Source organism: Oryzias latipes, chromosome 24 (assembly GCF_002234675.1).
Source record: "Oryzias latipes chromosome 24, ASM223467v1".
NCBI lineage: Eukaryota > Metazoa > Chordata > Actinopteri > Beloniformes > Adrianichthyidae > Oryzias > Oryzias latipes.
This window is the reverse complement of record NC_019882.2, coordinates 16,197,639-16,224,588: the sequence shown is the minus strand read 5'-3', so window position 1 is coordinate 16,224,588 and position 26,950 is coordinate 16,197,639. Positions and strand designations below refer to the sequence as shown.

Sequence of the window (26,950 nt, the reverse complement as noted above, 5' to 3'; positions counted from 1 at the left end):
TTGTTTATTCCGGAAGAAGTGCGTCATGGCTAACATGCTGTAGCTTTCGTGTTTTCCTGTTAAACCACATTACACGTGAAGTGTTTTTAAACGTATTAGGTGTTTTATCCGTTTGTGGATAAAGGAAAATTTCAAGAATGGGAGTCCCAGCATTTTTTCGTTGGCTAAGCCGAAAGTACCCGTCTATAATTGTGCATTGTGTTGAAGAGAAGGTAAGTAGCTAGCATATTATTAGCAGCTGGCTAACACGGGTGGCGTCAATAGATACTCGTGTTATCTGCTCAAGTTTCATCTGGTTTAGCACTCCATTAGTCCAACTAAACTTTTTTTTTTGTTTTTCTCTAAATTTTGAAATTGCACACGCGCTGTAAACATCACTGCAGAGGATGATGAAGAAAGCATTTTGGCACGCACATCGATTTTATAATCGATTTACAAAGCATGATGTAAAATTAACCAAGCTTTGAGCGAAACAACAAATAAAAACGTTAGATTATCGTTTTATTGATGTAAACATCGACCTCACTTATTTTAAATATGTAAACCTAAAATTATGTTACAAAAATATTTAATTAATTGATTAAATATCTTGCCAGTTCACCCTTGTCCTGACCTGTTTTATTAAATTACACATCAATAAGTATTTCTATTTTAGACCTCTCGCATGTTAAAGGTGACACCCAACTACCCTCCATCTAGCGTAGGATAGTTTATTTCCAAAGCTTCTGTTTTTGAGTTTTCCCTTTGATCTACTAGTTTATATTAGGAGTGTCTTGATTCATTTCAACAACGATCGATTTTGGTTGCTGATTCAATTCGTTTTTGATTTTGGTTTATTTTATTTTATTTGATCCGATTTACTGACCTACAAATCGATCCAGGACCTCTTCAGCCAAAAAGCCCTACCAACATGACTCAGAGTTAAATTCCTGGGAGGTTTTCCAGATTTCTTGTATTTTTTGCTAGATATTAAGTGTAAATTAAATATGTGTCTAAGTAAACAAGAATGAATGGCAAAACCACTGTTGTTTTTCCACATCCAAATAAACCAAAGGGATCATTATTAGAACATTCTACCACACTGTATGGTCACATGTATTTGCTAATTTCAAAGTGTTTCCACACATTGGACTGGAATGATGGACTGATCAGTTTTTGCTGACATCACGTGTGTTGTCCTCTGTGATGGTTCTCGGTCGTTTTTACGTTATAGTTAAATAAAACTACCATGTCTCAACCCAAATGTTTTTTTTTTTTTTTGCAATTCGATAATGGATTTATCTCACTATGAAGCAATTGTTTAATAGTATTGGTCGATTTGATTTGATTCTGCAACAGACATATCAATTCTGTTCCATTAGAGAAAACAAAAATCAATTAATGGGTTAATTGTTACTCCCCTAGTTTATATTCCTTCCTGTCATCACCATGGTGAAACTCAACATCTTCCCCCTGCACCATCTCTGACTCTTCCCTCTGATTTTTTCTTCTACTACACAACTTAGTATAACTCATTTTTGTCATGTAATGGCTCTGCATAATTCTTCACTGTTGTAAGATAAATAATTAAAATAGCCTCATTAAACACACTTTTGGCACTTTAATATTGTTAATTATGTTGAATCATTCACCTTTGCATGTCCCTTCAGGCATGCCATTGTGAATCAGCTTAAAGTAATTTGCAAATGTGGTTTGGCAGAGATTTTTACGCCGGATGCCCTTCCTGACAAAACCCCGTATTTCATCCAGGATGGGGACCGGCACAGATCTACAGCACAGGCTACACAGTTAGGCAGTAGCGTGAAGGGTCTTGCCCAAGAAACCACACTGGATGAAGCTCATCATGCCCCGTGGGAAATGAATCCTGATTTCCTATATGATGTCCTACACACAGCCAACTGAGCCATCCAGCCACTAGTCTAGAATTATTTTGAATTAAATACATTTTTATTTATATCTTCCTTAAAGTCTGTTTCTAACTGCAGACAAATATGTTGGCTTTGATTTCATGACATTTGTGTCAATGAGAAATGTTTTAACATCATTAACTGTTCTGTCATTACAGGGGAAAGAGTGTAATGGAGTTCGTATTCCTGTCGACACCACAAAACCAAACCCCAACGAGGTGGAATTTGACAACTTGTACTTGGACATGAATGGGATCATTCATCCTTGCACACATCCTGAAGACAAGTAGGGAAATTTGTTTTTTATTTTAATTTATTTTGGATCACAAAATGTTTTTTTGTTGAAAACACTGCTAAGTTTACAATACTTTTAACTGTGGCTTCAAATTACGAATTTTGATAAGTTTTCTTTAGTTTGATTATTTTACAGCAGTACAGTTTGTGTTATAGGAAAATAAATGATTATAATTTTTAATAAATAGTATCCTTTGATAGGGAACAGAAATTTTTAATACTTAAAATTGAAGATTGTTTTATGTTTTGATTCCCCAATTCTGAAATTCTTCAGGTTTTGTGTATTTTGAGTGGAAAATACTTAAAAATTTTAGCCTACAGTCTTTATTTTTAAACTAAGTTGTAAGAAAAATGCCCATGAATCAAGAAAAACATGCATTTGTTTTAAATGATTGTATCTATTTTATTATTAATATTATTATTATTTCTTAGAGAAAAATAATCAAAATCTTTAAAAAACAAGATTAAGGAAGTTTTTGAAATTATTTGGCAGGAGTGTTGCTTCCTAAATGTTCAAACTTCTGACAAGTTTAGTTAAAATGTCTTTTTTTTTTTTTTAAAACAAAGGGTGGTCTGAAATATAATTTTAAAAAATCATCTATAAATTTACTGTTTTCTATCCTCAACAGACCTGCTCCCAAAAATGAAGATGAAATGATGGTCGCTATCTTTGAGTACATCGATCGCCTGTTCAATATAGTGCGCCCCAGAAGAGTCCTATACATGGCAATCGATGGAGTAGTAAGTTCTTAATTTTTTAATAATTCTGTCTTAATATCTTGTTTACATCGCATTTTAAATGGACAGCTTTTACTCACAGAAGCTTAAATCAACTCACCCAAACTATTTCTTTTTATAGTTTATTACTTGGTATTATACTTTGCTTTGCTTGGACGGGATTGCAACTGATCATTTCAATGTCGTTTCTTATTCATTCTGATATATATTCATTACTGTGTGTGTCTGAAATATTTTGAAACAAAAATGGTACAAAGGATTTTTTTCCACATCATCTTTTGTGTTTTTAAAGTCTTGATTTGGTGGGGAGAAACAGAATTGAATGTTTTCTTATCTGCATTAACATTTCTGCTATGTAATGGGGTAGCTCACATCTGTGAATCTAATTATAAAAAGAGTTTTGAGGGCTGGGAGATTTGTTTGACCACATTTCATGGTATGTTTGAACTGACTCCTGTCTAACTGTGATTCAGGCTCCACGTGCCAAAATGAACCAGCAACGCTCTCGGCGGTTTCGCGCCTCCAAAGAGGGAGTTGAGCTTGTAGACGAGAAGCAGCGCATGAGAGAAGAGATCATTCAGAGAGGTTTGTGACACTCAACTCTTCCCACTTTTAAATTACTGTTCATTTTTTACAAAACATGGGAACATTCCTGGTACCAGAGAATAGCATTCATATGCATGATTGAAAGACATTTTCAGTAATTGAAATATTAAGAAGAAAAAAACAGACCATCTCTTGACGTTTAAACCGAATTTTTAAACTTCATTAGTGCTTGTCCTTGGAAGATATGAATCACGCTACTTTTTCAGTTTTAACTAAAATGTTTCAAAACGAAATTGTCCTACAGGTTGTTGTTTTTTTTTTTAAGCCAACTGAACATTTACTCCCAGACTTTCATTTTTTACAGGAGGTTATCTTCCACCTGAAGAAATCAAAGAGAGGTTTGACAGCAACTGCATCACTCCAGTACGTGAACTGATCTTTAAACGTCACAAGCTGAAATCGGCATGGACAAAACTTTTTTTATTATTCATTTGGATCATTCCGTCTTTATTTTTTTCTACCTTTAGGGAACAGAGTTCATGGACAACCTGGCCCACTGTCTTCGATACTATGTAGCTGAAAGGCTCAGCAATGATCCTGGATGGAAGAATGTTGTTGTAAGTTTAGTCATCAAGCTTTCAAAATATAGTACTTTACCTAAACTTCTCTTCACGCTTTGATCAAGTTCCAACTGGGTTTGTCTTTTTTTTACACCTGTCCTGAATTTTTTTCTGAAGGTCTTCTTGTCTGATGCCAGCGTTCCAGGAGAAGGAGAACACAAGATTATGGATTTTATCCGGAGACAGAGAGGTACAACAGCTACACACAGTTGATCATAAACTGGCAAACAAATGGGTTTACTTTGAGCCTTTTAGTAAAGTTTAAAAAAAAAAATCTTTTTTAAATCTTTTTCTTGGTGCATATTTGGAATTTACTTATGTTGAAAGCAAGCAAGGAAAAGTGCATCACACACTGAAATGAGCTGTTGTTTGATCTGGTAACGTTTTCTTTGACAGCTCAACCTAATCATGACCCAAACACGCATCACTGCCTTTGTGGAGCTGACGGTAAGCGTTCCTTCTGAATCTTAGATTAACAGTCTGTTAAATGCACCACTCTGAAGCATTAAGCCTGCTCACTTGTCTGTGTTTTGGGGCTGATTTTGTCTTGTCTTATCAAAATCCTTAAAAGCTTTCCCCATTCTTTTTTTTTTTTTTGCAGCTGACCTGATCATGTTGGGCTTGGCCACTCATGAACCAAACTTTACTATAATCAGAGAGGAGTTTAAACCCAACAAACCACGCCCCTGCTCTCTCTGTGGACAGACGGGTCATGAGATGAAGGACTGTCAAGGTGTGGCAAGAGAGAAGCAAGGACAGGTGAGCAGCTTCTAATGTAATCCTAGCGGATAATATTTATATTTTTTGGTTGAGATTTGTCATACTGTGCTTAGAGACCCACTGTGATGAAAATGGTGTGTTTCAACATGTTCTTGTGGCATTTTTCCGATGATGGACGACATATAGAAAATTAAGCTTAAACTTGCATTTTGAGTATTTCTTTTTTCAAATCATTATGGATCAGGCAAAAAATGCTGCTTGAAAAAGAATGTATTTGTGACGTAGAATATATGCTGGGCCGGCCACAAGCTCTCTGCTAGATCTGTATTTTTGAACAGCCATATAAAATGGGTTCCAGGGCTTGATATTGCATTATGTGGTGAACATATGTGTATTTTGTTAGCAGTTTCTTTTCTGTTGTAGTCTAATAATTTATTTGAACTAAACACTGAATCTAACAGAGTTTTTCTGCTGGTTTTTGTCTGTTTTTCGTCATTTTCAGCATGATGAGTTTGCCGACACAATGCCGGTGTCAGAGCAGGAGTTCATATTTATCAGATTATGTGTTCTGAGGGAGGTAAGCATTTTTGCCACATTTTATGCTGTATGCAATCATATATAATTATATATGTTCATGTTTTTCTTTTCTTATTAAAAACTGCCCTTTACAGACCACCAATTTGTTCTTCAACACATTATAGTTTTCCTGCTTGAGGAAGAGCTGAAGCATGGAACTGCTCTGCTGCTGGAGATGCATTTTGTTTATTCTTGTATATTCATTTAAGTGTCTTTCTGTTTCTAGTATTTGGAAAGAGAGCTTACCATGGCCAGTCTGCCATTTCCCTTTGACTTTGAGCGCAGTGTTGACGACTGGGTCTTCATGTGTTTCTTTGTTGGGAACGACTTCTTACCACATCTGCCATCCTTAGAAATCAGGTGAGCCTTAGTTTATTCTCCATGTGTGTTTTGGTGTGTTACCTGTTCAAATCCTACTTTTCTTTAAAGAGATTCCTCATTTTACAAGGAAGTAATCTGCTTTCTTAGCTCTAATTGATTTTTAGTTTTGAGGGGGAAAAAACTCTAAATATTAAACCTTTCATGTTTTGTAATAATGAAGCAATTAGAGATGTAGCTGGAGATGAGATTTTTATTATAAGACGAGCTAGTTAATCAGGTAATCCCTATTAAGCTCTGCTTTGATCCTCCGAATGAACAGTGGCATTTTAATCAGGACAATTTAACATTTTGCAATCATTGCACTCATTTAATTGTTTTTATATTTTATTACATGAGGTCTCCTCTTTGGCTAATTGTTATGCTACTGTGTCTGTTTTCTTTCAGAGAGGGAGCAATAGATCGTCTGGTCAACATTTACAAAGATGTTGTTCACAAAACTGGAGTAAGTTTCATCAGATATAGAATCACTCCAATCTGTTATATCACAGTGTGAATTTAAAGCCAAACGAAATTTGGCCGTAACAAACTATGTAAACCAATGTTATTGATAATCCAGTGTTTCATTTGTTATCTGAATTTCTGCTGTTCCGTTCTGTACAGGGCTACTTAACCCAAAATGGCTATGTCAACTTGGAGCGAGTCGAGATGATCATGCAGGCTGTGGGCGTGGCTGAGGACAACATCTTTAAGAAACGCAAAGAGGATGAGGTGAAACATTTTTTTTGTTCTTTATTCAACTTTTTTTCCTAAAGTTTGCAGCAGGAATATTCAGACAGTAACCGCGTTTTCCTGGCCAAAAGTAATCGGAAAGAATGCCTTATCGGAAGGAAAATGCGTCATGTAAACACGCCGTTCGGAATACTCTGCCTCGATCAGACTCGTTCAGATGAAAATTTCTTTCCGATCGAGATAGGTGGGTTATGCCGATTGTTGATCCGATCGTTGTTCATGTAAACGGTTCATTCCGATCGTGTGTCACTACTGCTCTGGTTTACGTCATGCATAGACGGTGTTTCGCTGAGAGAAAGCTTTGGAGCGCAAACAGGACCGACCGGCTGCTCTGCGAACGCCCGGGGAGAAGCGCCTCTCCGCTATCTTACACTCATTGAGGGGGATGCGGGGGAGGACCGCTTCGTGCCCACTGACGTCCGGACCCGAGTTCTGTGTTCGGGCTCGGGTGCCAGTGGACCGACTCTCTGAGCAGAGCAGCCGGATTTATTAATGTGTGTTTGAGGGGAGGGAGGAGGATGCTTTGTAACGTGTGCGTTTTGTTGTTTTGTTATGTGTGGGAGACTTTGGACTGCAATCCGTCCCGCCGCTCTGGGTTAGCGGCTGCCGGACTCAGGAGAACCGTGTGTCCGAGCAGAGCTCAGACCACCAGCACACACACAGCGGCTTTTGGTGTGAGCTTCAAAGCAGAAATGTCGCTCAGTCCTTAGAAACCGTTCAAACAATCACGGGGATTTGTGTTTCCAGTCGTGTCCCGAAAAAATAAAGACTGATGTTATTCCCACACATTTACGTGCAGCCAAGATGCAGATTGCAGCGTTTCATGGTCCTGGATTTTGTGTCCATGATCAAACAAGGCTAATGTTGTTAGTGCGTGTTAGCCTCTCTTAGTCCTGGCTTCTTCCAGCTCCTTTTTTCTTCCACAAAAAAAGCACTGACCACACGGATTAAAAATAAAACGATGAGCGAACAGGCGCTTCATAAGATCCATTACATTAATAAAAAGCATGTTTGGAAGATCGTCTCGTATATTACCGAGCTGCTGCATAAATGTATGTGGCAGTTGTTTGTTTACAACGGGACTCATGTCCTCTTCCGGGATTTTTTTAACACTACTGCGCATGCCCAAATGATTTATTCTGACCAAGAGTGTGGCCATGTGAACGTTTGTTCTAATCGGAAAAAGGTTTTCTGTGCCCATCTGCACGGTGGAATTTTAACCCGACCATTGATCCCATCAAGATATTTTGCCCATGTAACCGCGGCTAGTGTTGGATAATCTATTTTAGAAGAAATCTAAAAGTGTTTGGTTTGTGTTATTTTTCTTGACAATTTCTTTTCCATTTGTAGGAGAACTTCAGAAGGAGAAACAAAGAAAAACGAAAAAGGATGAAAGTAAGAACCACAAAAACCTAGTGAAGAAATGAAATTATTTTGCTGTGGACTGTTTTGCAGTTAATCATCATTGTGCGTTCACCTGACTGCAGGTGGAGCAGCAGGGTCCTGCTTACCTGACCACTGGGCAGTTTGCCCCTCAAGCCTTGGGAAGAAGAGATGTTCCTGAACCCATCCAGAACGCTCGACACCAGGCGTACGACATGAGGATGAACCCCAGAGAGCAAAACAACAAGGTACTTTTTTCAAATATAAGGAATTACTTAGGAAGTTATCTAGAGCAATAGAAGGAAAACATACATTTGCACAATTTGTTATTTTAATATCTTTAATATCTTTGGTGAATAGGATCACATGCACTGTATCAACTGTTATATTTTGGTTAAATGTGTGATATTATATTGTATTTATACTTGCTACTAATTACTGAAGTTGGCTTCTACTTGGGTTATGTAGATTATATTTCAAAACAGTTAAAGACTTAATTTAGCTGGAAACCGACTAATATGTGTTTTTGGTTTGGACTATCCTTGCATTAAAAATATTCTAAATATTGACTTAATCAATCAGGTCACATCAAAAATAAGAGAAGAGATGCAGGCTGTGAAGATTTTCCATTGGATTTGGCTTATGTTTCACAAACAAATGTCTGCTCAAAACTTGCACATGTACTCATTGACTACAACTTACTCATTTGAAATACTGAGGAAAGTTACTATTTAGAGTTCTATATGGAAATATTCAATTTGGTCTGATTTTATTTATTCATTTTTTATTTCCATGCAGAATGCAGCTCAGTCTCTGAAAGCCATGTTGAGGAACGAGGGCAGTGTAAGTTCACTTACATCTGTTTTATACTGCATTCCATCTGGAAAGACATGAACCTGCCGTAGACGATGGTGTAATGATCAGGTTTCTGTTTTCAACACTTAACTACTACTAGTTCTTGATCACAGTTGATCAGTTTAACTTCAACAAGTAATGTTTTTGAAACTGATTCCTCAAAGTACTAGAAAGTTCAGATTTAACTTAAACTTATTAAATTATTTGAGCAAAACTTGCTTTTATACATCCTTCATAAAACTGCATATATATATATTTTATCTACTACAAATACTAAATATACTGCAGTACAAATTATACTAAATAAAACATCGAAATATCTAACGAGATTATGCATAGAATTTCAATTTATGTATACATTTTGTATTAAATATTCCATGGAATTACTATTAATATTTAAAACTATTTGTGATTGTTTTTTTTTTGTGCCCCTTTAATACAGTACTTCATTACATCACTTTAATTATGTCAATATTATATACTGAATATATTTTATATTTTCAGAAAGTCATATCTCATTATTAAACAGATATTTTCTCATGTTCTTACATCTTGACATGAAATTATCATCTACTTTTGCACAAAATTATAGTTTCATGTCAAACAGTAGATTATATCTGTAGTTTATGTTTTTTTGTTTTGTTTTGAGGTCATAGTTTTTCATTCCCTTTAACATTGTTAAGATGTTGACCTAGAACAGGCAGGCAAGCATTAGCATACGAATAAAAATAGCACAAAGCTTCAGAAAAACAGGAATCCTAAGTAGCTACTGTGGGGATTTTTTTTCTCTGCATCAACGTCCTTCAAACACAGCAAGCATGCATATGGATGTTCAGCAGCTTTACCTGACATTGCTTTATGTGGAAGCAGCTTTTGTCTGCATAACGAAAACATTTACTAGTTTCCGTAATTCATAAAGGTTTTGACAATCATTTAGCCTTGTGTGAATGCAAAGTAGTTATTTCTAAATATGAATCTTTAGTTAAACTAACAGTAAACAAGTCTTAGTTATACTTCAGAATCTTTGGTTTTGTTTGTGGACTGCCTCAAATGCACAGTTTATGAGACCACACATTTGTGTAAGAAGAAACCCCATTTAGAGTGAATTTAAAGCTGTTTTTCACGGGGAAATTGGTTTCAAGTTTTCAAACATTTCATGTTCGTTCAGATCGTACTTGTGCTATTGCTCCTTGTGCAGCTAAATCTACAAATACTGCAACTTTAGTCTGATAAGTATATCAGTAAGAAACTTTAAAGGTTATTTGAAATTGACAGAATAATATTAGAGTGAGTTTTAGAACATTAACTTAATGTTTCTTCTTGGTTTGTTGTTCCTCAGTCGTCTTCTGGTGCCAATGAAAGCCAAGATCGCAGAGCACCCAAGAGGAAAGCTGAGGACAGCGACAGCGACCCTGAGCCTGAAGACAATGTCAGGTAAGTACAGATACATATAAACCAGTTCCTCCTTCTCGTATCTCTCAACTGAGGCTTACTAAGCAAACACAAATGAAGATATTATTGTTGCTTCTCAGCTCATGCATTTTTGAAAAAAACTCATATCAAGAACCTTTTTTTGTGGTGCACAAGTCACAGCAGCTAAACCCACCCATCTAATTGTCTATTCATGGAGGCTTCCCTCGTACAAACAAACAGGTGGATTCCTCTGACAGATGCTTTGCAGTTTAAATTGTCTGCACATGGCAGCATAGCTGCCCTAAATCTGCCAACATGTCAAAGCCATTATCTTCTTGCTGGAGTTTTTTCTTTCCTTTTTTTATTGCCTAGGAGGAATGGAGCAATATTTAGGCTGTTTAGATTTTCAACAGCTTTGAATCTAAGTAGATGCTTTTTATCAAGTTAAAAGAAACTGCTGTCTATTCATCATCTGAAGTATGAAAGTATAACATTCTAAAATGAAAACTAATGGTGTGTGTGCATTGCAGGTTGTGGGAGGATGGCTGGAAGCAGAGATACTACAAGAACAAGTTTGATGTGGATGTGACAGACAGTGACTTCAGGAAGAAGGTGGTTCAGTCGTATGTGGAGGGCCTCTGCTGGGTGCTGCGATATTACTATCAGGTGAGTGAATTTCCTTCTAGTTTGTAAGTGTTGTAAGGTGTCAAATTTCCACTAACAGCAAGTTTTCTTTTAACGCAGTATGTTTTTGCTCTCAAATATCTGTTACATTTCATAACTTTAAATTCAGTCCAAACTCACTTCTGGTTTTTACAGATTTAAGCCGGAAAACCGCGTAAAACTGGATGATTTTGGAGCTGAAGTGGTTTGATGCGTATTTGCATCAATGAGTTAAAATACTTTTTAATCATTCCTCTTTACTTTTGCAATAATAAAAACTGTCGGTGAATAATTAGCGGGAAGTCACACCTATCTTAGTGTAGTTTGTTTTCTAAAAACTTTGGATGAAAAATTCTCTGTCCACAAAAGAAATGACCAAATACAGCATTAATTCATATTGGTGATAGGATCCTGAGGTTAGAGCTACCAGCAAAGATGCCTAAAGGAAAACCAGAGAGGAGGTTTGTGAATGTAGTTACGGAGTACATGAAGGTGGTTGGTGTGAACGAGGAGGTTGGAGTGGATGGTTAGGTGGAGGTGGATGATTTGCTGTGGCAACCCCTAAAGGGTTGTTTTGAGGTGAAGACAAATAACCATTCTAATACCAGGTCTGTTAGCTCTGAGGATAAGTGGAGTTTCTTCCAATTGCTGGAGAATGTGAGACAGTTTATTCCTTTTTTAAATATTTGATTTTTTTTTATTCCTCTATTATTGTGAAACATTTTCAAAGAGACTTTCCGTTTTATACACACAAGCAGCAGCAGTGGTGGTGTTTTCCTCTGTTGTTTGATTCTAGGGTTTGTATGAGTAAATGTTCATCTTTTTAATCACGACTTTCTGATTTCCCCCAGTGTAAAAAAAAAATTATTGCATAATTAAGAAAATTGGGTAGGGTGGTGTCAACCTTTGATTTTTGGAAATATTGGTGATTCGTTATGGAGACTCTTGTTGGTTCTACAGAAGCTGAAGGGGAATGTCGTGTTTCAAGGTTCTGCCAGTGTTTTTCTGTTTTGGTTGAACCTAAAACGTTTTATTTTTGCAGATGGCAGGTTTAATAACTATTGAAGTGGTTCTAAATAAAATTAAAAAAAAAGACATCTTGAGTGTCTCCACCACATGCACTTCTATAACACTGTCTGACTCCTTAAATTTAGTTTGAAGTGTAATCATTCACTTTATCATTCTAGTGTTGTAAAATATTGATCTTTATCTTAAAATGAATGAATTAGCTGTGGGCCCGCTCTAAAGAAGCTGGGGCGTTCAAGCCGAGCGTGGGGATTTGTCTGGCTTGATTGTGTGTTCGCACACTGTGTTGACTCCACATCCTTCCTACCCCAAACCCCGTCCCAGGGGGCAATCTGAATGAATTCATTAGCGGTCCTCTGGCGGTGCTGGACGTGTCTCCTCTTCAGTGTCGCACATTCACAGTTCTGTCTACGGTTGTCATCCTCCCCACCTCGCCGAGTGATCAGGGAAAACAGATGGGTGTAGCCAAAGCCCAGCAGAAGAACATTTTAATTGTGTGTGATTGTCTTATGTCGTCTTGGATTTGTTTTATGGCTGTTCGTATTATTTGCCAGGTTTCGTCAGCACGTTCTACCCAAAATCAATTTTTTACACTTTTCCAGTATTATTTTCACAAATAAAATGGATGCAAATGAAGGTGACTTTTCAACATTTTAAAGTAAAGATTATTCAATTTTATCAGCCCCTTATTCAATAAAATAGTAAATAACTTGCTTTATTTTATGAAGACCTTATTTTCGCTGTGCTTTATGAACTTTGACACACAACTCTTTGTTGATAAAAGTGAAATATATCCATAAATAATTCATTTGATTGCTGGATTTTAAAAGTACGTCTTTTCTATTATTACAATAAAGGATCATATTATTGTTTTTTGATAGTAAAGTGGTTGAAGGCTAAAGCATTGGTGGATTTATCTTTGAGCTTTGTTCTGTGGTACTTCAGTTTGTTGAATACGATGTTCTTCTGTGAGGGGAAAATGCAAAAACTAGATCTTTAAGACTGGATGTTTATTCTGTGTTGGAGCATCTTTGTTCTTAGATACATTTTTAAAATACTGAGTTAAGGGAAGAGATTAATATGCATATGTAACATGGCCGATCATTGTTTTGCCGGTAATGGCTGGAAGGATTTTCTTTTGCTCATCTACATTTTATGCAACATTGACTGTTATAAAATTTGAACAGGAATGCACTGATGATTACTTTAAGCAGTTTCTAAGCAGACAGTCAGGAGTATTTCGTGGATTTAAATGCAGACACATCAGGATTGGAGCTTTTTAAATGTCAGCAGAGTCTTCTTGGTGGGCTTCGATTGACTAGGCTTCTGAAGTGGCAAATGATTTATGAAAAAAGGACAAAGAAAACGATTCATTTTTAAATTTTGTCATTTGCTTTAAACTCTTTTTGTGTTCCAATCTGAACAATAATGTTTTCCAGCTACCACTACATTGATCTTATAGCAAAGATATTGTGAATTTTAACAGATATAATCTCTGATTGTTTTCCATACATCTGACAATTGTTTATTGTGAAGCTTTGTTTTTAAAAAGATGTTATTTTATTCCATTTTCATTGGGAAACCTTCCTAAGTGTATGAATATTGTTTGTCATTTTCAGATTTTAATTCACATTTGTTTAAATAAATTCAAAATAAATGTTATGCATTGTTGCAACTTTAAATAAATGCTTCACTATTAGGCTTTTTTTTAGAAGTTTGACTCTAATATGAACAAAAAGTTAGGTTTGAGGAATATCCTTTATAATGAAACAAAATCATCTTTTAAGTTTCTGCTTCACACAGTTTTGTTGAACTTGTATGTTTCGGATGCAACTGCTGTCAGTAAAGCTTTGCTGCCTGTGGATTTGCAGGGCTGTGCATCCTGGAAGTGGTACTTCCCATTCCACTACGCTCCGTTTGCCTCTGACTTCAAAGACATCAAAGAAATGTTCACGGAATTTGAGAAGGACACCATGCCGGTAAGAAAGCACTCAATCATTCAGATTTTTATGTGGCTGATCCTAACGGGCTTCTCCTGAGTTCTTTTTGTGAGTTCATTGCATTCAGTGCATTTTGTTGAGAAAATGATGAAATTAGATCATAATCAACAATTTTATTATTTTACAGGTTCACGTTTTAGATAATTATTAGACTGATCGTTATGTTATGTGGATGACTAACTCAAACATGTCTGAACACTAAAATTCTCACATAAATTTGTTGTTGTGCTCAGTTCAAACCTCTGGAGCAGCTAATGAGTGTGTTTCCTGCTGCCAGTGGGAACTTCCTGCCACCAACGTGGAGAAACCTCATGGTCAGCCCGGTGAGTTTAGGAAAACTGAAGACAATTTAGGGAACTTCTGACAAGTCTTTAATTTAAAACCACAAAAAAAGACTTTTCCATCTTTTTTTTTTACCTTCATCATTTTCAAATGGTCTTCTACTGTTGTCCTTCACAGGAGTCTTCCATCATTGATTTTTACCCTGACGATTTTGCCATTGACCTCAATGGTAAAAAATACGCTTGGCAAGGTAAGCCTTACCTAGAAATGGGAAGCTAGCCTTTGTAGCTATTATCCTGCACAAAATAAACATTTATTAACATGTTTCTGTGAATTTGTATTGCTAGGAAGACGTGATACCACTGATTCATGTCAATGATTGAAATTGTTATATATGAATACATAGTTTGGGTCTGCTAAAACTTCTAGCAGAATTAAGAATATTATTTTTTTTGAAGACATTTAATTTTAGCGTTTTTTTTAAATAAACACTAATTGGGACTTAATATGCGAAGCATGAGTGCACCACATAGTAATAGACAAACACTCCCTCCAGGTCTTTACTTTTTTTGTGCATGTCGATTGGAATTTAGACATATTATGTCATCAGTTGCGCTGGGACCAAACATCACATATATTGCACATGTTTTACTTGAATGTTGAGTCGACATTGGGAATCCTGAGCATTTTTTGATGGCAGGCTTAAAGTTGAAAATGCTGCAAAGTGCTTTTTCTGTTTTAATTTAAACCAAAAAAGGCTCAAGTAGCTTCAGAACTTATTTGTTTTGGTTGAATGTTAAAGTATGATTTGTTCTCAAAGGTGTTGCTTTGCTGCCTTTTGTGGATGAACGGCGTTTGAGAGCTGCTCTGGCAGAAGTCTACCCTGACCTCACGCCTGAGGAAGGTGAGCAAAAGTCTTTCAGTACAAAGGGTTTTAAACTACAAGTAGTTTGGAGATCAAGTGTTAGAAACATATCTGTGTGCTGTATTTGTAACCGCTTTTTTTCCCACCATTCTTAACTTTTCTTACATTAATTCTTCCATATTGTCTTATTAGGTTAGTAATTTAAATAAGATTAAAAATTGATTTTGTGTATGGTGTTTGCTATGCTTTTATTTCATCCATGTTTTATGGTGAGTTATTCACTATAACGTTTGTTTTTAATCCGCAAATGTTTCTTTGTTCCCTTATAACTTTTTTTTTTGCCTTTTTCCGTTAAAGACGGAAGAATGTCCACTTGGATTATTTCATCAAGAAGATTTTTTTTCCTTGATCATTTATGACTAGTTTTTCTTTTTTAATATATATTTGCAGACATTTGCATATATTTGTATATATTTGCTGTTTTTCCTCAAAATTTATCAAATCATTTAGAATTTTCCTAAATCAATTGAATTTACATATATTTTTACGTATTGTGTGCTTTTTTCTCTCTCTCTGTACTTTTTTGCCTTCATTATCTAAACGAATTCTGTTAGAGCTGCAGTGTGTTTTTAAATTCTGCTTACAGTATTTTCCCCCTGAAAAGTTTCCACGTTCTTTGTTGCAGCGAGGAGAAACAGTCTGGGCAGCGATGTGTTGTTTGTTGGAAAGAGTCACCCGCTGTATGACTTCATCCATGAACTCTACCGGGATGAATGTAACAAGGTACGAGGCTCCAGGAGGATAAATCCAGTTTAAGATACTTATAGCATGGTCCTAATTTGTACAATCAGTTATTAAAAGCTGTAGCAATTATGTCTTTTTTAGTTTTTAATCTGCTATGTTTGTTTCTGCCAGGGCACAGTGGTTCCACCAGAGCTGTGCTTTGGAATCCAAGGGTTATTAAATCTTGATAACAACCCTGTTCTACCAGACAAGTAAGGAAAATCTGTTTCCTCCTGATTTTTGTTTGTTCATGTCTTAAAAAATTTACTTTAATGTCTCGCAAGAGCTGCTGAAGCCAGATGACCATGGCGGTCATTTAATCGTATCTTTTTCTTTCAGGCCAGTGAAGTCCCCTATCCCTACATTGCGGGACATTTCACAAAGTACTGCAGTCAGGTATGTTCTCAATATAAAATGTATAAAGAATGCACAAAGTTTGAATGGTTTTGATAAACAACAGAATTAAAAGAACAAATGTCCTTCTTTGCACATTTTTTTTTACTAAAGCTTTTAGTTTTATAAGGCAACAACACAATTTAGAAGATATGCAAACTGTTGACTTTATTATTTATGGACTTTGAACTCTCGAAAAATGGTTTTATTGAGTTAAAACATATTTTTCTAGTGTGAAGTTCAAGGACCCTGAATTTGCAGTTGGATATGTGTTCAAAGCAGTTCTACTCCCTGGAGCCAAGTGAGAATTTTTTATTATTATTATTAATATTTTAGGTGCTTTGCTGAAACTGAAATTCTATGTTTACTTTAAATTAATATACATTGCCTCATACTTCTTAATCTTTTTTGTGACATAGTAAATCATACAAATTATAAACGATTATTTAGTCCATTATACCACAGTTTTTGCTGCAGCTTTACATTTAGAAGCACTGCAGTACCACTTAAAGGAAACATTGGTTTATTTTGTGGACCACATTCTGTGGGACTGCAGAATTTATTTACTTTTTTTTTGCTGTGAATATTTTTTAAGGATTCCCACTAAAGTCTTGAAGCCAGGAGACTGGGAAAGGGGGAACAGGGGACCATGGAGACCCCAGCTGGGATTCAACCCCAACAGACAACAGGCTCACCTGGACCAGTCTGGCTTCAGAGCTCTTGGGTACATTTCAATATTAACCCTCACTAACTGTAGATATTTTGACTCTTTAAAAAAACTGAAGCAGGTAAAAAAAATATTTTTTTCTTTTGCAAATAGTGATTCAGAACATCTAACAATTAATGATATAAATGGCTTGGCAGTTTTATAACTTTTCAGACTTGTTTTGTTTTAAAATGTTTGTGCGCTGCTACCCGAGGTGCTTAAACTTTGCAGAGAATTATAATTTACTTTAATTCTTAAGTAGTAGTAACTGAATTTTGTGGTTTATTTAGAGCTCTTTAAAAGGTAGATCCAAAAGTGATTGTATTAAAGTAACTGTCTTTAATAGGAAGTTGACAGTACAGCATTGGGGTCCAAAGTATCAGAAGGATGAATGAACTCTGAAAAAACGTGTTTGTATATTCATTGATGATACATAGAATGAATCAGTGTCTGCGAAATAACAGGATAACAGCTTTGTTTGGATCATTTTAATCATATAGTAAAAACGTTTTTTTATTCTTTAGTCACAGTCTGAACAGGAACCAACAAGGTGGAGGACAGTACAGCAACACTCCACCCCCAGGCACCTACCACCAAGGAAGCTACCGTCCACAGCACGCCGGTGGCCACCGTGGATTTCAACGTAAGTGCACTTTAGAGTCTGCAATCCCTTCTATTGTCCCTGTATTAAACACACAACTTAAACCCAAACGATAAGATGTACAACATTCATATTCAGACCAAATCTTACTATTATGCGATGTGATTTTTGCTAATATACTTATTGGTATGTACCCAACTTGGAGTTTTCATTTTTACACACGATTTCATATTTAAATTATTAAATCCCAGTTGAGATATGACTACTACTCTTTGTTGAAATGATCAAACATTCTTCCTTAAGTATAAAATTGGGGTGGTTTTAGTTTATGAATGAGCATTTGTGATAACTGAATGATTCATTTTGTCAGTCGTTTTTGCCGTCTTGAAACAACGTCCACACAATGTTCTGAGTGAACGCTTGAAGCTGATTTTCAGCATGTTCTCATTTTCACTGCAGGTTCCACACAGCTTTAATTTTCTAAAAGAATTTCCTAAAGAGTTAATGTTTCCAAGAGTTGATTAACGTCTTTAACTCCTGAAAGGCCTAGTATCATTTTCTTCTGAGCTCCTAGAGTTAATTTAACACGTTTTTGTTATTCTTTCTTTTTTTTTTGTTGCAGCACTTTACAGCGGCCTAAAAAATACAAAAACATCTAAAAAAGCGGATTTTCTAGGCTCTCCAGGGTTAAGAGGAAAAACTGACATTTCAGAAAATAGTTTTTTTTTTTAAGTTAGCTTGTTTTATCTGTTTTTCTATGTCTATTTGCAGTTTTAAATACCGTCCCCTCAAATGCTGAAGAGCTGTATTGAAAGGATTGGAAACAAATGGAACATTGGCCTGTTTTAGTCTTTAATCACTTTTGCTCTTGCTAAGCATGTTTTTAAAAAACGCTGCACAGAAGCTCAAAGCAGAGCTCAAACTATCAACTTTGTATGGTTTAATTTACCCTGAAATGATTTTTCTTATTTTAAATACTCAAAAAAACAACCTATCAGACTTCTATTAGATCTGCTTTAGCCTGGTTTCACTCACCAAATTCCCTAAATGTGATGTACCGGAAAGGTTGGAGGTGCTCTTTCTGACTATGATTGCTGTTTATCTTGTGTGTTACAGTGCACTCTTAGTGTTGCTGCCGAACAGAAGGTAGAGCTGTGACTAGAATTAAGGTTTCCTGAAAGCAGCAGATGAGCACAATCTTGCTTTTTCTACTCGGGCAGCGGTGTAAAATGTATTATTCTGTCTGTCAGGCATTTGGGAATGACATTTATCTTTATTACTGTTCAGAAACTGCTAGAGTTTTTAATTGTACTGACATTAGCATAATTGTCATCAACTCAAGTGGCCGTCTTATTTCTGCTGCATCTGATCAAACACAAAGACATCAGCAGAGGGGAGGACGCAGCACAACTTGAAATTAAACTAAAAGGCATCAGTCTTTACTGAGCCGAAGGGAAAATGTAAAAACACATTTTTATATAATAATAGGGTTTTTTTTTTTGGCAATTGGTATTGTTGGCGATTGAAAGTCTGTAATTGTATGCGGGGCGCTTCATAACACTTGCTTTTGAAATCAATCATGAAAATGAAGATGAATCGGCTTCTCTCCAAACGAGAGAGACATTTATGTTTCACAAGGAGGGTTTTTGAATAACTGTACCAATACGAAACACTTAATTGTGTTACATGATTACTTTTCTCACATGATGGATTTTCAGACGAGAAGACCCATATGGAAGTAAAATCTCTTCCTCAGCTCCTAATCACGCTCTGTGTTGGCCCCCAGACTCGGCCCCACGGTCCTCTGCCGGCTCTTCACCAGTTTGACTTTGACATGCCAATTTGCAAGAATATGAATAATTTCATCTGCCCGCTGATGACTATGCGGGGGAGTCACCACTATCCTGGTGGCACTTGATGCAAATGGGGGCTTTTGGCTCCTGTTGGGCGGCGCCTGCACCTCCCATGGCCTGTACCGTGCATTCTCTAAGCTAAAGTAGCCAATTAGCTGTCTTATGGGGACTGTTTGCATTTATTTCAGATTTTTCTGCTAGATTCCATTTGCTGAAAATAGTTTCAACAACAGAAAATTGCCTTAAACCGATGGCGTTGCTCTGCCTGCACCAAATGACATTTCACTGTCAACTGATCCTTTTGACTGTATTTCTGATCAACCGCTAGATTTCTTTCTGATTTCATGACCGACTAACTGACTGGTTCTTCCTTAAGCTGCAGCCACCGTTGACCATTTTTAATATTGGAAACTCTTGGAATGTGATTATGGAGAAAAGCTGTGTGCTTTTGTCCAGGGAGCACTTTCACACAGGACCAATCCTCTGCTTGGCCGGTAATCACTGCAGGCTTTGGTGGACCCGGCTTTTGTGAAAATGTTTTTGGGTTGGGGGTTGGGGTGGCTGATTAGCGTTGTGGGAGACCAGGGCCAGTAATGGGACTCTCGAGTGGCTCCGCTGGACACAGTGGCACCCTCTGATAAAAGCATCCGAGAGGATCCTGCTTGATTGGGTGTGTGATGTACACTGAAGAGGGTTGAAACCAAAGTTAACTTCCCCCTTTGACAGAACTGCTCCCTCCTGCAGCGATGTGTCAACATGCTCCCTCTGAAACATGCTGCAGAGCTTTGTCCAAAAACACCAAGACCAGCTGAGGAGTCTCTGCTGGTGGTCATTATTGAGTTGACTCACTGTGACACCATTGATTAAGCAAACTTTGGGAACTTAAAGCCCTCCAAACTTCTATTTTATGATCCTTTCTAAATGTAGTCAATTCCTTTTTCAACATTAATTAAGTGATCGTCTTTGCCCGATTTCGTACTTTAGTTCTTTTAAAGCTTTGTTTATGGCAGGAATGTAAAAGACAAGTTAAGAGCACATTTTGTAATTCCTTTACCAATTGCATGTTGAATTTAATTTGCTCTTCATTAACGTGGAGAATGTTGGTATCTTATTATTTTAAATGACAATTTTTTTTATGATGCACTTAATATAAGAAAAAAGACTGACCCGAATCTCAATAAAATAACTGAGCCACATAAGTTTTTAATTCTTTTTTATATGATACACATTTTTTGCTTGAGTTCCTGTAGACAGAAGAGTGCAAAGTGAGATTTATTTATTTTTTCTTTTCTCCTCAACCAAAAAAATATTATTTTCAGGAGTAGGTGATCTTAGCTTCTGCTTTCGTTTGCTGAGCTTTGAAATGGTTTCTTGGTTTGTGCTGCAGCAGCAGAGTGTGCCAATTTCTTTGTCCTCCATGCAGAATAGTTACTGTCCTGCGTCTTTTTTCCAAACCTGAACACGTCACACAGGGCCTGAGTCAAATAGTCGCTAAACTAATTGAAAAGAGTCCAAGAGAGACATTAAGTTGTTTAGCGCGGTTGTAATCCCTGCATTAATACAGTGCACACTGCGTGTTTTAAGGATTTAAAGCGTAATCCTTTGTTGGCTTTTGTCTGGGGCAGACTGGGAGGCTATACAATTTCAGATCATTGTTAATTAAGGAGATTGACAGGTGTCCACTTATAATTCTCTCTTTTGAGTCATAGTTGGTGATGAGAAAAAGAAGACCAGAGTGTGTTGGAGTTATAATTGCAGCCCCACTGGGTGGTCCACTTAAGGTTTGTTGGTAGTGGAGATAAACATGAAGACCAGACGACCAAAAAAAAAAGAGAATGTGCCAACAGCAGTCTGCCTGCTTGTTGGTAATTGTGTGTTATACTGTGGGTTGCAGCAGACAGTAGTGCAATAGTCCACCACTTTTAACAGGTGATGCTATAATTTGTTTTGGTTTATTTTTATTTATTTGGGAAATGTCTATCAGACTATTATGAGCCTTAAACATATTTTCCTTCGTTTAAATATTTGTCTGAGGTCAAAATCCTCATTAAAACATCATTCAGGTTACAAATGTGACATTTATACTCGTGTTACATAAAGGATTAATGAGCCGCATTAGCAGCCTGAGGCATTGGTGGAAAACATAAAGGAGGGGAAATTACATCACTTTCTCAACCTTAACAGCTTATGTTGAGTTTTTTCAGCCCCAAAATATACTTTCTTTTTTTTTATCTGCTTTTTGGAAATTAGAAAATTTTGTCTTTGTTGCATTTTTCATTTCCCGCCGTTATGCCATATTAGCTAGAAAGGCAATCTCCCTTTTTGAAAGGTGTTTGGCCAACAATGTCATTTTCTTTTGTTTGGAGTAAAGGGCAGACACTTAAATAAAGCTTTAAAAGTGCAAGTCAACCGATTGGGTTGGAATCTGATTCGGAGCGTGTAAAGATTGTCACCATGAGGAGAATTTTGTCGTATCATTGGTGTATAGATTTTAGAGTGAACCTTTAGGACAAATAAGTAAGGGTTAATGGCCGACGAAGTGTGCGCTTACTACTTTTTAACGCACGCCGTGGAAGCCTGAATTCGCGTCGGACGGTTGCTTCCGCGAAGTGCGTTAAAAAGTAGTAACCGCACACTTCGAAGGCCATTAACCCGCTTATACCATGGTCACTTACAAAAGCAATACATATTAACCAGGTTTTAGTCCTTAATTCTTGTTTTTTTTTCGATTTGGATCACTTTTCTCATAAACAGCGTACTATATGTTACGTGATGCGGCGCATCGCGCCGCATCACGTAACATATAGTCCGCGTCGCGCAGCACCACCGATGCAGTCAAGATTCGGCGATATATATATGCTGATCGTCCCGATGGGTTGAATAAACATCAATTCAGAGGGAAAGTTAATCGCTTACCGCTTGTTTTTGCCCAGATGATGAAGCAAAAGGTTGTTTTACAGAAGCCGGCGCAGTGATACAAATCATTTAAGCTAGCCGACCGGAACTTCTTTTTTCATCGTGCGGTTATCAGGTTTTAACGCATACCCAGCAGCCAATCAGAATCGAGTATTCAACCGGACCATGGTATAACAAAGAAATATACAATAAAATCGTCAAAATAAAGGGTCTCATCCATGCTACATCATCTTCATCATCAAACTGTGAGGAAATATTTCAGCACGGATGGCTTATCTGCAATTTAGTGATCTTTCACATAAATAGTAGCATGGTTGGGACTTTTTCAGTGTTAGATTTTTGTCCTAAACTGCATTTTCTTGTTGTGATCTTTTAGTGTTGGTCCAGCGCTTGTCCCCTCCATGATCAAGTGTCATTGTTGGGGCTCAAACGTCCAGCTTGTGTTTTTTTTCCTCACCTTTAATTCAGGACCATCGGCCCTGTGGCTTCAGTGGTGAGCCGTTCCTGCATCCACTCTCTCCATGTTTGTAAATGTGAGCCTCCAGGTCCCTTTCACCGAGCCCTTCACCCACCTCGGGCTCAAACACTCGGCAGGCCGGCCCCTATAAACAAACAAGTCCATGTCTCGCAGCTGGTCATTGCCTTGGCAACAGTGAAGCTAGAAGAAGCTGTTCTCCTTTTTTTTCTTCTTTTTTTTTTTTTTTTTTTAAGTGCGTCTCTTGAAGGGCTTGCAGCAATGGAACCAGGGTACTTGAGGCGTCCACAATGCTGCCTGCTGAATGCTTATTTTATTTTCTGAACAAAAAATGCAAATGTGGCGCTCCCGCTTTCTCCTCATCTGCGTTTCCTCCCACCCTCCACCCCCAAAGGCCAGTGCGATGAACCTTTTTTTTTAATCTTCTTCATGACAACTGACTTGTTGTGTATCCATGACAAAAATTAGGCAGTTGTTGTGTTTTCGTTCTCCACGTAATAACAAAGTCAAATCTGTCAAGAGTTGTGAAAGTTTAGAATCTCCACACGGATCCTGTCTTCTTAAAATAAAGAACATGTAGGTTAGAATCGGTCGACCGGAGGGAAAACCCTGAGCTTGTCATTGTTTCTCACTTGTGTAGCCTTGTGATGGTCTGCAGACCTGCCCTCTGCCCTAAACACAATAATGTCCGGTAGAGGAAATTCTGAAAAATGAAATGAATTGAGCTTTTGAACTGGACATTTTTGTGGATTTAACATGTTTTTATTGTTTAATGAACTGTTCATATTTTAAAATGTTGACACACTATGGTTCAGCATTCAGCTGCATTTGAAAGCCTTCAGATGAAGGCAAAACTTCATTGCAGTCCTTTGCCACTTCAAGAGAAAACTTGAAACTTAGGTCAGCAGAACCACTCAGGACCATGGCTTTTGTTCTGTGCAGATTCCAGACCAAATCCTCAGTTGGGAGCATCACAACCTTACCAACAGCCGCAGTTTTCAAGGTGAGTTCTCCCATGTGTCTGCTTTTGTCTATCCTATTTGAAATTTATATATCTTGACATTTTGATTGAAATTTGCATAGTTATAACCATTTTAGGCTCATTTTTTCACTTTTTTCAAATTTCGTAAGTCTACAATTAGCATTTAGAGGGGATCTCTTGGTTTTTCATGTGAAGGTAACACAGCTCCGCGTTTCCTGTCTTTGCTGTCGCTGCATCCAGATAAAACCTCCCTCGTTTTCCTCACATTGGTGTTGCTGCTGTTCCTGAAGTACATTTTTTTTTCCCCCTCTGGTCGCTGTAAAACTAATTTCTCTGGAGGACGTTTGTCTAAGTTAATGAAGCAGCACTAATGCTGTTGGAAGCTGCGTTGTTTCCTGCGTTGCAGCCTGCAACTTGGCACAGACCACCTATTGATTCTGGCTGTAGACCTCTCCAAAGTCCTAATCAGGGTCCGCGGTTCAACTTTTCAGTCTCATTGTGGCTCTGTGTCACTTCAGGTCAGTAGTTATTAGCAGCAACTGAAAACAGTTTCTTTACCTACTCAGGAGAAGACGAAATGAAACGCAGAAGGAACTTGAAGAGAGGGGATTATGGATTCCAGCGCTCACTTAAGTCCAGCGCTGGCCAGAGTGTGACATGGTTCATTAATGAGGGATGGGGGCCGCTACTCTTACTTTCTTCTCTCCCAATTGTTCTTCATATGAGACTTGTATCATCACTGCTGGATTAAAATATTGTCCCGAGGCTGTTTGGAGTATGGTGGACCTGCTTTCAGTCTCTCAAAGTTATAGAAATGAGGCCACTTGAGTTACAGATGGATGTGCTTCTTTTTACTTTATATTCATCTATGCCCTTCATATGTTTAGAGAGCCAGTTGCATCTTTTTCCAGCTCAGTCCAATGGTGAACTTGGACCAAAAAAGATTTTTTTTTTTATAAATGTTGAACCTACAATTTAGCCAAAAGGATTAGATCCAGCAGTCTGAACCTTCAGATTCAAGTTAAGGAAGTTAAAAGAAACCCGGACCATTAATAAGAAATCCTTTTTACTTTTTCGTTGAAGGCTGTTGGTTGCATTTTTGTTCAGTTAGAGAATTTTTGTTGTGTTTTGTGTATTTTATTTAAAATATAATGTAGTAACGTCTAAATGTACAATTAAATCCTGCACCTCAGCAAAAATAATGTCATAATTCTTGTGAATTTGGAGATATTTTTTATTGAAAAAAAAGATTTTTCAAAACAGTTTTTAGTGATACGTTTACATCTTAATTTGTAAATCATCTTTAAATTTGGACAAGGGGCAAAATTACTGCTTTACAATTTAAGCTGCTGAAACATGTAGGGACTCTGTTTGATACTTTTGAAAAATTAGCTTTTGCAGAAGCATTAACTGTGTTCTTTGATAGAGAGTAATATCTGTGAAGTATGTGATCATGGCGCATGAACCCATGATGGCAGATATTCACCTCATTACCCAGTTTAGGGAGTTTTCCGTTTGAGCTCAGGTGCTTTTCATTCCAAACTCTCTACTCCCACTTCAGATGAAACCCGGCGTGGAACGCCGCCGTTTTTGAGCCCAGAAAAACCACCACTTCCAACTAAAGATCCAGACCTTGCTTGGGGCACTTCACAGAACCTCATAAGTTTGATGTGTTTCCAGGCATCAACAACAGCCGCCGCAGTACTCGGGCGGCGGACACGGATGGAATCGGGTCGTGCAGTCCCAGCCGTCGGCGTACCAGCAGAACGCCAACCGCGATCGGGGAGGGCCGAGGCATGCCGGCTACCAGCAGCCCCACGATCACTGGCAAGACCGCCAGGACGATCGAAGGGGCAACCGAGGGCAACCGCAACAGGTAAGCCCTGAAAATCTCCTGACTCAGTTTAAATGTTGACTGTTTGATGCAGTTAAAACTGTTCCCATCAGCAGAAGTTCCACAGAAATGTTAGAATTTTAAAGTTTGTATTTAGTTGAAATCAAATAGTTGTGTGGCAGGCTTGGTAATGCCCCTTATATCATTTGTTTATTAAAGTTTCTTGACTGTTTAATTTTCATTTTCAGATAAAAGAAAAACAAAGGAAATAGTGGGTAATAATAAATTAATAATCAGATATTTGTTATGAGATTTGTGTGATTTATAAAAGCTGATCAAATGCTTCATATTTGTTAATTTAATTTTTTTTTCTAGCAAAGATGTAAAAATTAATTTTAGAAAAAAATAGTTTACCTGTGTTCATAACATGGTGACCTGTAGTTACTTAACATATTTGTAATAAAGGGATTAGACAACATTAACAGCTTTTAAAAACAGGCAGTTTTCCATTAAAGCCTCACCGGGAACGGAAAGCTCCCGAATCATTTTGTAAACATGTTTGCCCCCTCATTTCCTCAATGGGAAGTAAACGAAACTGCAGCCTGTAATATTAACTCATAATAAAAAACTATTCTGTTCTCTGCAAATTCAGAGCAAGAGGAAGTCCAATGTGCAAAGTATGCCAGAGAGTCACAATGAATAAGTTTTGTCCTGTTTATTTTACTCAAACCAAACACTGTAATGGAGCTTCAATTTAGTCTGTGGGCGACATCCATTAAAGGGTCACTGCACACAAATTCCAACAAAGCTCTCCTTTACTTCAGGTTATAGCGGGCCATACAAATTCTTTTTGTTTCATAGTTCTTTTCAAACGCATTACTCTGTTTTTTCCAGATTAAAATACTTCAGGGAGATTTTTTCTTCTTTTGGTTTATTCGAAAACGCACATTTTCTGCTTCTCTTTTTCACACAAATGTTTAATTTTAAGTTAAGGTGTCCAAATTCTAAAGGATTAGAAATAAAATTGTATATTAAATGCTTTTTATTTTATTTCACAGGGGTACGGCTCCAGCAGAAGCTATCCTCCTCCTCCACCATCCAGACGCTGGAACTGAAATGGGACAAATATATTTTAGGGGGATTGAAACTTCTTTTGTTAGAAAAATGTGTCCTTTTTTCACTGTCTTAATGTACAGTGTTTTTTTTCTCATTCTTTTCTCAACTTTAAGGAAAAGAATTAATTTGTCATTTTTATTATCAACAACTTGTTTAGCTTGTAAAATGCAAGTGAGTCATGTACAAAGTGCCCCACTGTTTTCGCTTTTGAGAGAAATTCCTCCAAGCAGTTCATGTTTAAGAAAAAAAAACTTGGAATAAAATAATTGTTGGAATATTTGTTCATCTTTCTT

The 26,950-nt window shown here is 37.2% G+C and overlaps 1 protein-coding gene across 1 annotated transcript; it reads left to right on the top strand.

The window, feature by feature from the left end:
- Positions 1 to 26,932, top strand: xrn2 (5'-3' exoribonuclease 2). The gene is made up of 31 exons (XM_004083745.4): positions 1 to 212; positions 2,066 to 2,193; positions 2,831 to 2,942; positions 3,413 to 3,524; positions 3,850 to 3,908; positions 4,013 to 4,102; positions 4,223 to 4,295; positions 4,502 to 4,552; positions 4,707 to 4,864; positions 5,328 to 5,402; positions 5,628 to 5,761; positions 6,167 to 6,224; positions 6,383 to 6,490; positions 7,862 to 7,906; positions 7,999 to 8,142; positions 8,693 to 8,737; positions 10,089 to 10,183; positions 10,693 to 10,828; positions 13,723 to 13,830; positions 14,085 to 14,174; positions 14,311 to 14,383; positions 14,954 to 15,037; positions 15,684 to 15,781; positions 15,914 to 15,993; positions 16,121 to 16,177; positions 16,407 to 16,475; positions 16,770 to 16,898; positions 17,405 to 17,523; positions 23,668 to 23,728; positions 25,388 to 25,583; positions 26,600 to 26,932. Exons 1-31 carry the CDS (start codon positions 138 to 140, stop codon positions 26,654 to 26,656), a joined length of 2,919 nt encoding a protein of 972 aa, XP_004083793.1. The 5' UTR covers positions 1 to 137; the 3' UTR covers positions 26,657 to 26,932.
- Positions 26,933 to 26,950: the final 18 nt, after the last annotated feature.